The sequence below is a fragment of the Gossypium raimondii genome, chromosome 3 (genome assembly GCF_025698545.1).
Source record: "Gossypium raimondii isolate GPD5lz chromosome 3, ASM2569854v1, whole genome shotgun sequence".
NCBI classification, from domain to species: Eukaryota; Viridiplantae; Streptophyta; class Magnoliopsida; order Malvales; family Malvaceae; genus Gossypium; species Gossypium raimondii.
The window spans coordinates 58014840-58033391 of record NC_068567.1 but is presented as its reverse complement, the minus strand read 5'-3'; the positions used below and the strand labels follow the sequence as shown (position 1 = coordinate 58033391).

At 29.3% G+C, this 18552-nt stretch overlaps 2 protein-coding genes across 2 annotated transcripts; both read left to right on the top strand.

Annotated features, from left to right (window-relative positions):
* The first annotated feature begins 6717 nt into the window (after nucleotides 1-6717).
* Nucleotides 6718-7662, top strand: LOC105794964 (L10-interacting MYB domain-containing protein-like). Its single transcript, XM_052628952.1, has 3 exons — nucleotides 6718-6764; nucleotides 6878-7019; nucleotides 7108-7662. The coding sequence occupies exons 1-3, from the start codon at nucleotides 6718-6720 to the stop codon at nucleotides 7252-7254; spliced, it is 336 nt and encodes a 111-aa protein (XP_052484912.1). The 3' UTR covers nucleotides 7255-7662.
* A 5191-nt stretch (nucleotides 7663-12853) lies between these two features.
* LOC105794952 (endoglucanase 5) lies at nucleotides 12854-15765 on the top strand. The gene is made up of 10 exons (XM_012624362.2): nucleotides 12854-13073; nucleotides 13179-13391; nucleotides 13517-13717; nucleotides 13793-13879; nucleotides 13969-14133; nucleotides 14252-14375; nucleotides 14460-14957; nucleotides 15048-15089; nucleotides 15175-15219; nucleotides 15300-15765. Exons 1-10 carry the CDS (start codon nucleotides 12876-12878, stop codon nucleotides 15590-15592), a joined length of 1866 nt encoding a protein of 621 aa, XP_012479816.1. The 5' UTR covers nucleotides 12854-12875; the 3' UTR covers nucleotides 15593-15765.
* The last annotated feature ends 2787 nt before the right edge of the window (nucleotides 15766-18552 follow it).

Sequence of the window (18552 nt, the reverse complement as noted above, 5' to 3'; positions counted from 1 at the left end):
TGGATTTGTGCAAATTAAGTAGCATTGTAAGTTTTGGCATGAACATACGTATGAATTGGTTATAAGTTTGGTCACATACGTGGTAAATTTGGAAATGTAAGTGTTGTTGCATGAAATGCCATGAGGTTAGGTTATGAATTGAAATTAATATGGATGTATGCATATGTTTAATTTGTTTATATTAACATGAATCATAGAAATACCACTGAGCGTATTTGCACAGTGTATGGTTTGTTTTCTCCATGAGCAGGTATAGTGAATTCCTGGTAGTTTGAGTAGTTGATCCAGCATCCCAGAAGTAATCTCTGACTCAACAAAGTTTGTATAAGTTTTGTTTTAGTGTCAAGTATGGCATGTACCTAGACTGAGTCAAATTGATACAAAACTATGTTTATATACACTTTTGGTTTAAAAGGTTAATGTATAAATTTGGTTAATTGAATATAACATGTAAATGGATCCAAATATGGTTGTAAATGGTATGAAATGTTGTAAATACCAATGACCTTGGTAAATAAGTATGTTTGTTGAAGGTTTGGAATGATTTATATCAATTAGTTAACTTATAGGTATCATGGTATTGGTATACCATTGCCAAAGGTAGTTTGTTATGTTTGAGACTTAGAGATTACATGCTTTGACTGGAAATGTGGTTAGATTTTGCATGTGTATTTGTTTAGAAAGTGCATGGACCGTTGCGACGAGACTAGTCAGTATGTTGTGTCGTGATGAGAAACCCCCAAACGTCACGGTGTCAACTTGAAACTTTGTAACAATTTAGTCCTAATTCGGTCTTAGGTTAGCATTAGAGCTTTCATAAGCTCATATAAGACCCGAAAATGAATGTAAAACACTTGTATACTTAATTTGCTTGCAAATAAACGTTTAATGACATAAATAAGTTTATAAATTGTTCGTAGAGCTTTCATAACTTTTTTAAACTAATAATTGCAATTTAAATTATAATTATATTTAAATGTGTACTTCTATTAAATTATAGTTGTTTTTAAATGTATAGTTATCACAACTTTCATTTTATTTAAACTTTTAACTAATAATTCTAAATTAAATATTATAATTATTTTTAAATATGAATTTAGTAATATGATAGAAAATAAAGGGTATTCTCATCGGTTCAAATTTTTTCTAAACTCGTGCTTTTAATATACTAGTTTCTAAACTAATTTCTAATTAGTTTTTAAATAAAGTATTTTTAATTACTGCAATTATTTTTTAATTTTTATTTGAATGGTTAACTATAATTAAAATATATTAACTCAATTAAGAATTCAAATATAATAAAAGAAATTTTCAAATATCATGATATTAAAAAGTTCAAATCATAATTAAAATATTTGTACTATTTTCAATATACAATATAATTTTACTTCATGTAATCTTTAATTAATAAACTATATTAAAATACATTAATTAATTTGATAATTCAAATATAGTACTACTAAATTTTTATTATCAGAGTATTTGTAAAAACAATAAAAAACAATATATTGTAAGTAAACTCTTTACTATTCAATTTTTTATCTTCTTAAAAGTCAATAAATTTACTATAATTAGATGGTGATTTCTTAGGTAGAGTTATGTGATTTTATTGTTTTCGCTTAATTCGGTTTGTTTCTACTAAAAAACATCAAATTAAGAAATAAAAATTTATTTATTTTTTTTTTGCAAATTTTAAAACTTTTATGTTAACTTTTACTTCAATTATAATTATTTTAATTAAAAATTTTAATTAATAAATGTAAATGTAAATCATAATTATCACAAATTCTATTAAATCATAATTATTATTAAATATATAATTATCATGAATTCTATTTTATGTCAACTTTTTGAATAATAATTCTAAATAAAATATTATAATTATTTTAAATGTCAATTTATTAATATGATAGAAAATAAAAGATATTATTATCAATTCAAAAGTTTTATATATATATATATATATATATATATATATATATATATATATATATATATAGGGTAAATTACACCCATGGTCACTTTTATTTACCTCAGGTTACATTTTAGTCAGTTACGTTTGACATGTTATGTTTTAGTCACTTACGTTATCATGTTGTAACATTTTTTTAGTCATTGAGCCATTAATTGCCGTTAACAGTGTAATGGTAAGCTGACGTGACACGTTAAATTATCATTTCAAACAAAAAATTTAGGTTAAATTATACAATTGGTCCCCATGTTTTTTTCATTTTGAGCAATTTAATTTTTTATTTTATGTTCTTTTAACTTTCTTTTGTTTTTTTTTCCATTTTCTTCTGCTTCCCCCTCTGTTTTCCTACCTTCTTCATTTCTTTTAACATATCAGGAAGTCGAATTGGCAGTGAAGAAAGAATCATGGTATGGTTTTATGGGTTTTTATTATAGGCTATGATGGCTTTTGACTTCCTACTTCTTTCTTCACTGCCAATTCGACTTCCTGATATGTTAAAAGACATGGAGAAGGTAGGAAAATAGAAGAAGAAACATAAGAGAATGGAAAATAAAGGAAAAAAAGAGAGTAAAGTTTAAAGGACATAAAAAATAAATTAAATTACCCAAAACAAAAAAAAATATGGGGATCGATTGTATAATTTAACCTAAAATTTTTGTTTGAAATGATGATTTAACGTGCCACTTCAGCTTACTGTTACACCGTTAACGGCAATTAACGGCTCAGCGATTAAAATGTTACAACACGATAACATAAGTGACTAAAACGTAATATTTCAAACATAAGTGACTAAAATATAACCTAAAGTAAACAAAAGTGACCATAAGTGTAGTTTACCCTATATATATATTATAGATTATAGAATATTAATTTGAGCATAAAAAACCATATCGAATCATAACTACTATGTCCTTTAATGACTCTTTTCTCTTGCAAAGAGCTTTACAAAATGAGTAACTTTCTATATAGAGCGGTGACTAAAACTTTCTTTTTACATTCATTTAACATAAATTTAAATCGTGTTATCTTTATTCTCTATCTCTAATATTATATAAAACAAGTTCGAAAAAACTTAAGAGGGTAACTCGTAATTCCCATATGGTAAACAGTGAATCCTTATTACTAACCCAAATTTAACATTTAGTAGTTATTATTAATAATGATATTAAAATTTAAAACAATTAATTGGCTTTAGCACCAGCCAGCCACAATAGTTGTTTTTTTTTTTTTATCGAGGAAAAGCGAAATTGTGAGGCGCTATCGTCAGTTTGCAATAAAAAGAAAATAAAAAAAGAAGGAAGGAAACTGTGATGTGAGGTCCGAATTGTTTAAAGCTTAATATGCAAAATGATTTTTACTACAACTGTTTTTGAGTCGGATTATTTGCTCAGGTTGAGAAGTTTATTTGAAAGTTAGACAAAATATTAGATTTTGAAAAGGAGCTTACATAAAAAAAATTAGGTCTGTTTAAAATAAAGATTAAATACGAGCTTGAGCATTTAAGTCCTGAGCTTGATCCATTTTATGTTTATAATACTTTATATTATGTTATTTTTATATATTATGTAATTTATAACATATTAAAAATTAAATATATACTAAATATATAATATTACTTTAATGTAAACGTTAAAATAATATTAAGATGATTATAAAAAATTTCAATAAATAAAAAACATAAATGTTTAAAAAAAATAATATTGACGGAGTTAAAATGAATTTGGGTTAATCTTTTGCAAATATGAGTAGGTTTGAACAAAATTTTAGATTCATATTTTGAGTCAAATTTACACCGACATAAAATATGTTAATATCATATTTAAGCCCGATCCAAACCTAATTTTATCCTGCCAATAAACCCCTCTAATTGCCAATGAACTGGTTTTGACCAAAGGATAAACTGTCGTTTAGAAGCAATGAATTACTTGGAGCAGAAAAACTACTTGCCTGCCTTAACACTTGAATTAGATGAAGTTGGGCCGGCTAAGGACACTTAGGCTGTGTTCTTCATTGCGGCTGAGATGGGCTTTTAGCTAAAAAAGCACTTTTCTTTGAAAAGCAATGGAGAACACCCTTCATTTGATAGCAAAATATCAGCTTCTTAAAAAGACTTTTGGGCAGATGAAAAGTAGATTTTTTTAGCTTTTCAGCCAAAAAGTACTTTTGGGTTGGTTACTTTACCTTTTTATCCACACGATGTTGGTTCCCTCTGCTGCTACACTGCTCTCTGCTCTTTGCTCTTTGCTCTTTCTTTGGTTCCTCTGTCTGCGCTTCTGTTGGTTCTTTGCCCTCATCTCGCCTCTGCTTTGTTCGCCCTCTCTTGGTGAGTTTATCTTTGTCTTCTCTTCTTACGTATATTGATTGATTTTAAATGCAGGATTGATTTTCCTGAGGATTAAGTTGGATATATATTTTTTGTTGGATATATTTGGTTGAACTTATGTTGCCGGATCTTTAAGAAGATAGCTATGATTGAAAACAAAACCTTGAAATAAATCACAACCAAATAGGTACCAAACGAGCTACACCTTCTTTCCTGTTCGAACTATCCAAAATCGAATTAAAATCACTGGCTATAAGCCAAGGCTCATTAAAAGATTCAACAATTAGGTCCAGAACCTTAGCTTGAGGACTCGCATAAACTGCTGAACACATGAAAATATTATCCCTTTTCTTGCTACAAACTCTTATGTGGATCACTTGAGCATGAGGACTCGCACAAACTCTTGCCAAATACCCCTAACAAAACCAATAGATTCAATTCGAAATGAATTTTGATATCTCAGTCTGCCAATTATATCTTTAGCTTTATTTTCACTGATTTGGGTTTTCACAAGATAAAATAAATCAATATAAAAATCTCGCATTTATTCCCTCACAAAATTATGAAACCTAGGATCACCAGTACGCATGCAATTCCAAAACATAAGACTTGTGTCCATAAAAAATATAATGGTAACAAGTCAACAAAAAACAAATCAAATTACCAGTTAATTTCTACTTGCCCGCCCACTGTTTTAGCCAAATCTTCAACCACCATTGCTTCTTTAGTAGCTTGTTTTCTCAGCTTGTTGTCGTGCATGTTATCTAAAATCCAAATGGGTTCTCACCAACCAATTCTAAAACCTTACCTATTTTTGCCCCATCATCCAAACCCATCACCAAGAGCTTGGTGTTCCCAACAGAAAAAGATCGCTTGTGATGTACTAGTGGAAAGGGGGTTAGAAATAGATTTATGAAGAGATTAGAAATAAGAAGTGAAGATGTAAAAAGTAAAAGAGATTAGAAATAAGAAGCTAATTATATATATATATATTACCTAGATTATAAGTCTCTTAAACTCTCAAATCATGTCCATCATAATCCAGTGCTTTCTTTACACTCATTATCACTATCTTAACATATTTTTACCTGGATTCGATAGTAGCAAACCAATCAGCGAGGTGAAATTCAACAAGATTTTGGTGGACTATTTGTGTATATATATATATATATATATATTCTTAATTTCTAGTGATTATATATATCTGATTTTATGTATATTATTGGTATTGCTAACATGTGCTAACAAATTTTCATTTAATTCACTTTTAAAAGTTTTTATATAAAATACTCTTTTCTATATATATAATTAATTTATATTTTCGTGTAATGCATAGATTGATTATGTGTATTAATTTAAATATGTTATAATAATACATTTAAATTACTATATATTTTAATTTTAACTAAAAATATAGCGAAAATTTAAATTAACACACAACCAATTCGTACATCACGCTAAAATACAAACTAATATTATATATATTGCAACATCACAACCATCATCTAGTCTCAACCACATGTTAGCAATACCAATAATATACATAAAATCAGATATATATATATATATATATATATATATATAGATTTATGGATGAAATAGAAGAAAATTGAAGTAATTTTAATTTTCTTTTTAACCAATAACTAATCATCTAATTCGCTTGATGTTGGTCAAAAGAAATTAAAATTTTCTTCTTATTCATCTCCTTTGCGTCTCAATTTTATTTTAAAGAAAGAAATTCGTAAAAGGAAATGTAGGACTAATGCAATTTAACCTTATTTTTTTTGTCTAAAATGATATATAACATGTCATGTGTAAATGACAATTAATGGCTCAATGATCAAAATACAATAAATTAATAACATTAGAGATCATACCATAATTTTTTTAAAATTTCGATGATCAAAAAGTAATCCAAAATTATCAAAACATTGTAAACATTGAAGTCCATTTGCCAATAGAAAAAGAGAACCTCTAATCTTCTGAAGTTGTTGGTGGCACTTTCCAAAGCCTTGCTGATCACATATCAGAATTGAAATGATGATTCGACATCTAATTTCTCAGCTCTTTGAAGCTTGCTTTTCCTTGGACTTCTGGATTTTCAGAACCTTCTTTACAATTTTCTGTCTGCTTATTTCTCGTCTGCTTATTTTATTACAAATACAATTTGCGAAAGAATGTGTGTTGTGCTAGTTATAAAGATTGAAAGCAAAGGCTTCAACTTTTGCAATAAATCCAATAGTTTAATGTGGAAAAAAAATGACCCTTCCCTAACTGGTAGGCAATAAGCTTCATTAATACTGTTTTTTGTTCATGTATATAGTTAAATTTTTGATACACATGTAAACATATATATTTATGTGACATTTGATTTTCTTGATTGCTTTACTGGCTGAAACGAATCTGTTCGTATACACAATAGATGAGTACTTCGGCGATTGAAGTTAGTGATGAAAAAGTGAAAGCAATGTGGGATAAGAGATTGACAGACATATTTTGTGATATTTGTATTAAAGAGATATTAAAAGGCAATAGGCCTGGTACTTATTTCACAAAAGAACGAGCAAGGGTTTTTCATAAAGACAACTTAAAAATAGGTGGGATGCCCTAAAAAAAGAATGGAAAGCTTGGAAGAAACTTAAAGGCGATGATACTGGTTTAGGGTGGAATCCTACAAAAAGAATCGTTGATGCATCGGATGAATGGTGGGAGAGTAGGCTCCAGGTACATTAAAAATTCTAAATATTTTTTATTTTTTTTATTTATGAGGTTATTGCCAATTACTATTATTAAACAATCATTTTATATGCAGGTTGTGCCTGAAGCTAAAAAATTTAAAACATCGGGCATTGATCCTAAATTCGAAGGGAAGTTGGATCAAATGTTCATGGGGATAGTTGCAACAGGTGATAAAGCATGGGCACCTTCTTCTGGTACACTCCGTAGTGATTTTTTTTAGGATGTTAACAACGAAATACCTGAAGAGAGTGAAGAAGAAAATATGAGAAATGATGTTCACATTTCAAATGATGTTCAAATTGATGGAAACGGTCAAAAAAGAAAAAATCCTGAGACGTCAAGTTCACATTTTAAAACTGGAAGAAAGAAATCCTTAAAGCAAATTGGAGGGGCTGCAAGATTGTCTAGTTAAATAGAAAAATTATGCAATGCAGCTGACAATATGAGTCAAGCCACATCTAGTTTGACTCCTATTATGGATCCATATGGTATTCCACAAGCAGTCAAAATGCTTGACAGCATGTCGGAAGAAGTTCCAGAAGCTAGTCCGCTATACTTTTTCGCACTTAGATTATTTCTCAATAAGGACAAGCGAATTATGTTTTTATCAATGAATCCCAAGATTAGAGCTTTGTGGCGTAAGACGGAAATGGAGGATAGTTGAAAATTTTCTGATCTTCTAGGGTTCAAAGATATCTATTTATGTGTAATATTCTAGTTATAATGGCTTAAGCGAAGTATGTTTTTATCAATAGTTATTTATGTTTAGTTTTTGGATACTGAATTTATGTTCTACTTATTTATGTGTAATCTAGTTTTATTAATAGTTGTTTATGTTTGGTCTTTAGATATTGAATTTATGTTCCACTTTTTTTACTAAATTAGTTTTATTAATAGTTGTTTATATTTGATTTTGGATATAAAATTTATTCACAGGTGATGAGTATAGTTGAGGATTATAACGGTGATGAAAGTGATGATGAAAGGGAAAAGAAAGAGATTTTACAACGCATGGAATGTTTTAACCGAATATTTGTTGTTGCATCTTCTTCCGTGCAATTATATTACGAGAAGTATATATTGAGGCAACCATGCATGGATTCAAAACAGTCAGGTGAGACATGGATCCGAGAGATCTTTGACGGTCACGAATCACGTTGTATGATTAATTTTAGGATGTCTAAAATGGTATTCACAAGTTTGCTGAGAGTTCTGGAGACAAGATACAACTTGCAAACTTCAAGAAACATATCTTCTAGTGAAATGTTGGGAATTTTTTTATACATCTTGGGCACCGGTGCAAAAGTTTCCCAATGTCGAGAAAGATTTCAAAGGTTTGGATCAACAATAAGTCGATACTTTGCAGTTGTGCTTGAGAAAGTTTCAAGGATGGCCACTGATCTAATTGCACCGAAGATCCTTTTTTTAGCTCAATACCCGAACAAATACGTAATGATTCTAGATATATGCCGCATTTTAAGGTTAAAATTTAATTTTATATTATTATATTTTAATATATTTGGTCGACTAAAAATACGCACGAGAGTAATATGATTATTTGTTCAGGATTGCATAGGTGCAATTGATGGTACTCACATTGCGGCTATTCTTCCACCAAATGAACAAATTCCCTATATTTGAAGAAAAGGTATCCCGACTCAAAATGTTATGGCAGTATGTGATTTTAATATGTGTTTCACATTTGTCATGGCTGGATGGGAAGGATCGGCACATGACACTAGAATATTTCTTAATGCAATTCGAGATCCAAAATACAAATTTCTGCACCCTCCAAATGGTTAGATATTTTATTTATATGTGATTTTTTAAATAATAAAGTATAAGTTCTTTAATTGATTTTTTATTAAAAAATTATTGAATTAATTGTTTGTTATATTATGACTTGTAGGAAAATATTATCTTGTTGATTCTGGATATCCTCAAATGAAAGGTTATCTTGGACCATATAGAGGTCAACGATATCATTTACCTGACTTCCGAAGAGGTAGACCGATATCTGGTAAAGAAGAGATATTCAATCATTCACATTCATCATTACGTAGTGTGATTGAACGAACTTTTGGTGTTTTGAAAAAAAATGGGTCATTTTAAGGGATATGCCAAGTTATAGTTTTGAAAAGCAAACGATGATCGTTGTTGCTACAATAACGATACACAATTTTATCCGAAAACATGTCGGTTGAAATGATGCGGATTTTATGGAATACGAAGATATTAACTCGGCATATGAGAATAATATTGATTCAGAAAATGCGCATGGTCGAGAAAGTGATGATGATGACGACGATAACGATGATAGTGATGATGACGGTGAATCAAACAATTTAAGTGGTTTTGAAATGAAATTAACAAGAGATACTATAGCTTATAGTTTAATGAATTCATTTTAAATTGTAAATGCTATTGTAAAAGTTTTAGTATTTATATTTGATATATAAATATTAACCCTTTTTAAAACTTCAATCCAAATATATGTAATATTTTAATTTGTTAGGTTTATGTTTTCTATGTTATGTTAATATCTAATATGAGTTATATATTGAATACATTTAAAAATAAAATAATAAAAATGTGTTAAAAGCATTAATTAAAAATAAAAATAATTTTATAATAATACAATTTTGTCAATATCTAATTACAAATATTTAATTATTATATTTAAATGTTTAAATATAGTTTATATATTCTAATTAAATTTAATAAATAATTAATATTAATTACTTAGAAATATTTAAAATTAATATTATATATTAAAATATTAACAATAAGTTATAATAAATTATTTTTTTATATTTTTGCTAAAATATCATAATATTAACTAATTTGAACATTATTTAAATACATATTTGTTACTTTATATTATCATGTCTAAAATGGACATTTTATTCTTCAAAATCACTTTTTGACAGCAATACCAAACACTCAAAATTTTCAAAAGCACTTCTCAAAAGCACTTTTCGAAAGCAATGAAGAACTGACCCTTACTATACTTGGACAAATAATAGACAGGTGATGGACCGAGTTTGGGAGAGTCTGGACATAGCTTTGCTTTTTCCAATGCATAATTTCTTCGGAATAGAGAGCTTACATTAGTTCATAATCTGCCTCTTCCTTGCTTGGACCATGGTCCCCTACTTGTTTCTACTGAATGTGTTTGGAAATCTTCAAGAAAGAAGGAACAGAACTCAGGCTAACTTAGGACTCTTTTGAATTGGTATTTATCTTCAGTGTGGTGTATTTAATTTTTTTTTACGTTATAGTATCATTATCATATCTAATCTTACCGTCACCATTTTTTTACACTAACCGCAAATAAATACATCGCTCATTCAAAAGAGTCCTTAGACATGAATGATAATTGTGCAAAAGAAAGGAAGATAAAGAAATAAGGTCAACATCTTAGAACAACAGAAACAAATTCATTGAATGCAAAAGTCTATGGTCCATTTGATGATTAATGAGTTAGAAATGTACTTGCTCATGTGCTAGGTCATCCGGCCCGACCGAAAAGTGAGAGGGTTTGGGTAAAAATATAGACTCAAAAAATAGATTTGAGCAAAAAAAAGGCCTGTTTATAAAATGGGCCAAGTCTCGAGTAAGGCTTTTTTCGGCCCGGGCTCGACTTGGCCCAAATATGTAAGTTGTTTTTTACTCTCTCTTTTTTTTGGCTATTTTCTTGTTTTTTTTCCCACTATTTTACTAAAATTTCACTATTATGTTGCTACTATTTTGTTGTTACTGTATAACTCTTATTTTATTGTTAATTTTATTACTATTTTAGACGCATTTGCTTGTAAGGTTACACCTATCTTAGTGTTATTGAAGTATAAATATTTTTTTATTGGAAACATTTATTTTAATGCTTTTAATATTTTTGATGTATTATATATATATTTAAAAAATATATTTAAAAAAATGGGCCGGGCCAAGTTTGGACATAACAAATAGGCCTAAAATTTTGATTGGGCCTAACCCGAACTCAGCCCATGAGTACCTCGAGTTAGAAATACTAATTTTTTTCATGCTATCACTAAAAATAGATAAGACATATTTTAATTGTTAATTAAATCAAATTAATTCTGATTTTAAATTATGTTGTAATTATTTTATACGACTTTGTTCATAAATTAATTTTAAATTATTTAAGTTTCAATATATGTATATAAGTTGTATCAAATAAATTGGTAGACTATTAAAACATATAACATGAACATACTATATATCAATTATTTTTCCATTTAGGAGAAGGTGTAATTAAATTTGTGATATTATATGTTTATATATAAACTGTTATGTACTCAAACACCCATTATAATGCACTAACAAGGCTGAAAAATTATATTTATAAAAGAAATTTCATAAAAAAATAAAGAGATAAATATTAAAATTATATATTAACTTTGGTTCAATGTGCAATTTGATTTTGATGCATGAATTTTAATTTGGTATAATTATATATATATAATTTTAATTGCAGTTCAAACGTATACATGAAACTTCAATTTTAAGTCGATTGTATACATCTAAAAAACTACATCAGTTTATTTTATATTTGAATAAATATAATTATTTATGTATGCAATATATTAACGTAAAATGATATTATATCGTTAATTATATTATTGATTTGTAAAATTGAATCAAATTAACATTAAATATATAAAATTACACAAAATTAAAATTCATATATAGCATTGCACATTAAACTAAAATTAATATATAGTTTTGAACTTTACTCTAAACATAAATGAATATTTAATTGAAACAATATAATTTTATATATTTATTTTGGATTAAAATTAAAAGATAGCCAAAAACTTCACAATAATATTGATTTGTTCTCTTCCTTCATATATATATATATATATATATTAAAATTTTATCCAAAACTCATAAAAAATTATTGTATAAATATTATGCTGCTGTCTTCAAAAGAGACATCTGAACTTTAAAAAGAAAGGATGTTTTTGTAATGATATTATTGACAAATATATATATATACATTTAGAAATTATTTTATGTAATTTTCTCGGCACATCATTTATAGTTCATTTCTAATTATTTAATAATATTTCAGTAATTTTTTTATATTACTGACATATAATTTTGGTAATTTTTTTTACATTGAACATTGAATCCCAAACCTAAAACCTTAAACTTTGAAACTCAAACCCAGAACTCTAATCCTGAACCTGAAGAATAGGTTCGAGGTAAAAAATTTACTAAAATTATGTGTCAATAATATAAAAAGAAATTGCTGAAGTGTCATTAAATAATTAAAAAAGGATTATAGATATATAAAATAATTTCTCATATTGGTATCTATTTAAGAAATAAGAAATCTAAGAGTGTCTCAAAAAAAATCAATATATAATTAAAGGTTGACAAAACAAACATTTTATTAATTTAAAAAATCTCTCTCAAAAATAATTAATTTAGAAAATTCTGATAATGTTTTGTCGGAAAGTTGGCAACCAATCGTGTTATCTCAAAGCTTGATTTCCGGTCCAGGATCTTCCAAAGAATATATGGCACTTCATTAGTTGTCAACAATAATTGTCAATCTTTGTATACGTATGTCTATTACACGTACAATTATAATTTATAAAATTTATAATGTAGAACGTGAGAAGCTCTACTCCATTGTTGGAATTAAAACGTGGTGGCTACCACTATCACCATGTAATCAAATTTCAGACAAATTTTCAAACCTGTTTTTTTTGTTCTTCATTGTGTATATCTATAAAAGCAATGTTGAGATGAGAAGCAAAACAGCTTTGCAAAAGAACATTGTTTTGTGGCTTAACATTGAGTTTAATCATGAACAACTTCAACATTGTTGCTTGCCTTATCCTGCTGGGATTTCAGGCAGCCATTGTTCTAGCCGAGTTTAACTACGGTGAAGCCCTTGACAAAACCTTCATGTTTCTTGAGGCACAAAGGTCCGGTAAGCTACCGTTTGACCAGCGTGTCAAGTGGCGGGGTGACTCCGGCCTCAAGGATGGCGCTCTTCAAGGGGTAAATTAAAAAGATTGAAGCTTGCCCTTTATTTTTCATTGATGAATGGAGCAGGAATTTGTGTGTTTTGAACTTGTGTTTTTTGGTGATGATGGAATATTGCAGGTGGACTTGGTGGGAGGATATTATGATGCAGGGGATCATGTGAAGTTTGGGCTACCAATGGCATTTAGTGTGACAATGCTTGCATGGGGAACTATTGAATACAGGAAGGAAATCACTAATTTGAACCAAATGGGACATACTTTGTGGGCTATCAGATGGGGCACAGATTATTTCATCAAGGCTCACACTCAACCCAATGTTCTTTGGGGACAGGTAGGAGATTGTTGCTTATGACAAAATTTGTAAGAAACAGGGTTTAGGGAACCCGTTTCATGTTACTTTACATGTATTTGCCAATGTTTTTTATGAAATGGTATGATGATGCACAATTTGATCAGGTTGGCGATGGGGACTCTGATCACTACTGTTGGGAGCGTGCGGAAGACATGACAACTCCGAGAACAGCTTACAAGCTCGACGAGGCTCATCCAGGTTCTGACCTTGCCGGTGAAACAGCTGCTGCTTTGGCTGCTGCCGCGATAGCTTTCAAGCCTTACAACTCTTCTTACTCGGAGCTCCTCCTAGTGCATGCCAAACAGGTAAATAACATCCTGTCAATAGAAATGTGTTAAGGGAAACAGTCCACATTTTCACTAACATTTCGATCTTCGCAGCTTTTCTCGTTTGCAGATAAATTTAGAGGCTTATATGATGATTCCATCCAATGTGCTAAGCAGTTTTATACATCGTCGGGTTACTCGGTAAGTAAATATCATACCCCAAGTATGTTCATCACCTTCCTCTGTATGAACAGATATTCACTTTCTTCTCATTGAATTTTCCTTTGAAGGATGAATTATTGTGGGCTGCAACTTGGTTATTCCGAGCAACCGGCGACGAGCATTACCTGAAGTATGTCGTAGACAATGCTGTTTATATGGGTGGAACTGGATGGGCTGTCAAAGAATTCTCTTGGGACAACAAGTATGCTGGTGTGCAAATCCTTCTTTCAAAGGTAAAAGAAGTTTGTTTGTTTTTCAGTCATCTCGTACTCGAATGATGCGAACCTATCCGACATTTCGAGTAATAAGTACAAAAGAATAGGCAGTTAAAGATCGGTGGCGCCATTGCAGGTGTTGATGGAGCAAAAAGGTGGTACATACACTTCGACACTAAAGCAATATCAGGCCAAAGCTGATTATTTTGCCTGTGCTTGTCTGCAAAAGAATGATGGCTACAATGTCCACCTTACCCCTGGTTAGCATTGTCCCATCCAATTGTTTTTTGCCATTTTATTGTGAAAAAAAGTAAATATTTATATGCCTTGTATTTATAAACCAGGTGGCTTAATGTATGTACATGAATGGAACAATCTGCAATATGCATCAGCTGCATCGTTTCTTCTTGCTGTCTACTCTGATTATCTCTCTGCAGCAAATGCTAAACTTACTTGTCCCGATGGCCAAATTCAACCACATGAAGTTTTAAATTTTGCCAAGTCACAGGCCGATTACATTCTAGGCAAAAATCCCAAGTCAATGAGCTACTTGGTAGGTTACGGACCAAAATATCCGACCCACGTTCACCACCGAGGTGCTTCAATCGCCTCAATCTCTGTTCTTCCTTCGATGGTGAGCTGCGTCCAAGGATTTGAAGCCTGGTACCGCCGCCCTGAAACGGATCCTAATGTCATATACGGAGCTCTGGTGGGAGGACCCGACCAGAACGACGGCTTCAACGATGATCGGTCTAGTTACGAGCAAACTGAGCCTACACTTTCCGGGTCTGCACCTCTTGTCGGCCTTTTCTCTAAGCTTGAAAGCCTATCTGGAAATAAAGGTAAATAAATGCTTTTCCCACCTTGCCTTGCTGAAAATTATTTGCTGCCATTATTGTGGAATTCTAAATTTCTTGTACTGAATTTCATAGGTCCGTACCATAAACGACCAACAACCGAGCAACCATCACAAAGTCAGTAAGCAAATATTATATATATAAAGAAAAGAAAAGAAAATGGCATACAAATCTAAATAATCATATTTTTTAACCTCTGCAGATTACCATCACCAGGAAACATCGGTTCCTAGCACAAAATCTCCAGGTGAATACAACAAAATTATGAACACCAAATTTTAAATATATTATTATTTATTCATAAATTCTGATAATCTGAGTTTGCAGGCGTCCCACCAGTTAGGTTCCTTCACTCGATAACCAACACATGGAATGTGGGGAAAACGACTTACTATCGCCACAAGGTTGTAATAAAGAACACATCTGAAAAGCCAATAACAGATCTGAAGCTGGTGATTGAAGATTTATCGGGTAATTTATGGGGTCTTTCTCCGACACCGGTCAAGAACACCTACGAGCTTCCACCATGGCTTAAAGTGTTGAATCCTGGTTCCGACTGCAGTTTTGTTTACATTCAAGAAGGTCCTCAAGCCAAGGTTTCAGTTCTTAGCTACCAATGAGTTTCAGTACCCCACCAACACTTCGAATACAGTCCCAGATACTATATATGTTGTAATATTGTTGAAATTCTGATGGAAAATTGTAATTTACTTGCTTTGCTTTTCGGCCAACTGTAATTTACTTGTTTGTAATATAATTTTGAGGATGATTTTGAAAATTACTCAATTAAACATGAAGCTTTCTTTTTTGGACTTAATGATATCATAAGCCCTGAACTATTCCAAATAAATCAATTGAGTCCTTGCAAACTTATTGCACAAAATTGGACCCTTCGACTAACAAAACTGATTATTTGGTTTAGATAGTAAATACTAAATGCGGCCTTTTTCTTCTTCTTCTGTTACTTCTATATTTAGCTTTATCTAGAAAATTAACAAATTATTAACCTCCAACGTTAACAAATTATAAACAGATTTTTATAATTTTAATAATTTTATCTTTTAAATTGTTTTATAATTTTTAATGATTTTTAATAATTCTTAAAAAATTATTATCTTTTATAATTTTAAAAATTATAGCCAGACAAAATGAATTTGGACAAATGATTGTCTAAGATTTAATTGAAACTAGACAATCATTTATCAAGTTAATTCTTGACTTGCATTTTTAAAATATTTTTAACATTTTAATTTGTTCTATTTTTCTTGACGTGTTCCTGCCACGTTAGCATCTTTTAGCTGACTCAATGACCGTTAAAATTGGTGCTAGTGATTTTGTTAGAACCTAACAATTAGCGTCAGTCAAAATGTTAAATTAACTAATTTTATAAGTATAAGAGTTCAATTGGGTGCAAAAGTTTGATATAGCTCAATTGATTTTTCTAAATTGATTTAGGGCCTCATGATACCATTAAAACCTTTTTAGGGTTTAGTTGGGCATAAACTTTGATATATGCCTTATTTGAGTTGGGCTAAAATATTTTGAATTTTTTATCATTACCAAATAAATGTGTTTATTTGTTGGATGCGACTAAACTGTATTTGTTTTCTGTTAAATTCATGTATGATGTTAACATCATACATACTTGCTTAAATTAATCTTAGACTGAAATATAAATTACAAATTTTGTCTATTTAACTCAAATGTGCATATTTAATATTTTTAAACGTTATTTATATTTAATATTTAATAATTTTATATTTTATTGAAACTTTAGCAATAAACAACTTAACAAATTTCTAATAATTATACTAAAGCATCATATGTTTAATTTTTTTATACGATGTGAATTATATAATATGAAAATAACATATTATAAAATTAAAACTTAGTCCTAAATTAGATCCCTATTTTATTAATACGAGGCTGTGTAGGACTTGGGGAATTCTTGACTAATGTATCTTGCTTTTCAACCACCAATTAAGTAGCTTTGATTTTGATGTATCAGATTACTTTCTTATTTGGATAATATAAAATCATTTATTCCCAGAAAACCAAGTAGTAATATTATAATCTTATCAGCATCGTTAATTTTAAGAATCAATACAACACAAATCAAAATGCTACAACATATATGTAAAAGATGATTGAGATTAGATACTATAACGATACTATAGTGTGAGACAAAAAATAAACTAAACACATCGTATTGCACCTCACCGCCCATCTAAGCTTACCTTACATTTTCTTAAATTACCAAGGATTGATTTATAAGAAATCAGTACCAACTTTGAGAGGGAATTTTTTTCATACGGGCAACGTATAATAACCCTCTCATCTCTTTTTATTACGCCTTGCCATTTAAACTATATTATTAGTCTTTGAATCAGAATAAGAATCCACTAAGTAAAAGAAATTTAAATTATTATTCAGTGTTGCATGTTTGAAAATATAAATCTCATTTGCGATTAAATCTGTCAATTTCAGTGAGTAAAGCAAAGGTGAGCATTGACTTGTTTAATGTGATGGAGCACATTGCTGTGGTTTTGTGCTGTCCTTTTCGCTAATACGGCTGTGTTTAAGCTGTCCCCTGGTGGCATCCAACCAACCCTTCTATTTGTAGATAAATTGATTCTGTTTTTCTTTTAACCTATTCCGTCCTTTTTGAAGGTATCATTTGTTGTGATATTTTACAACTTATCCTTTATTCGTAGAATTTACAAGTAAATCCATAAAATATAATTATAAATATATATCTAAACAACTATAAATTATAATTAAATCAATATTCAGTATTTTCAGGGCGAAACCAGAAAATACTTTTAAAAGAGGTCAAAATTAAATTGTAATTTTACGATAACAAAAGTATAATTTCATCGTTTTAATAGCCTATATCTTTATAAATTTTAATTGATTAAATCAAAATTTTACATTTTAGGGGGCAAAGTGTAATTTTAATTTTATTAATTTAAAATTTTAAAATTTTAAAAGACCTAAATAAATAATAATTTTCCATTTTAGGAGAAACCGAGCCCTGCTAGTCCCTAATTTCACCCCTATAAACAAATTAAAAACTAAAATAATTCGGACTAAAATCCATGTATAACATTACAGATGATGAGACTCAAATATGGATATTCAAAGATTCAAAGCATTGGACTTTGTTACTTAACTTTCAAAAATGAATTTTTTAAATTTTAGTTCTCTAATAAATAATAAAATTAAAAGTTAATATATAGTAAAATTATATTTAACCTTCTACCATTTTATAATTTAATTTCAATCTTTTTTTAATTTACCTCTATTTTACCAACAACGTTTTCATAAAAAAATTTAAAATGTTAAAGGTGGTATACTCATTTATATCCTAAGATTAATTTTAATATATAACACATGTGAAATTCATGATTCTTATTTTATGGTAAAAAAAATAGAGTAGATATATCTAAAATCTCAATTAAATGTTTAAAAAGTGATTCAATCGGATTAAATATAAAATTATTATTTTTAATTTGTCTACTTCTCTCAATATTTAAAGTTTTTTTTGTCCCAAATACTCGAACTTTTTTCTATCAACTAG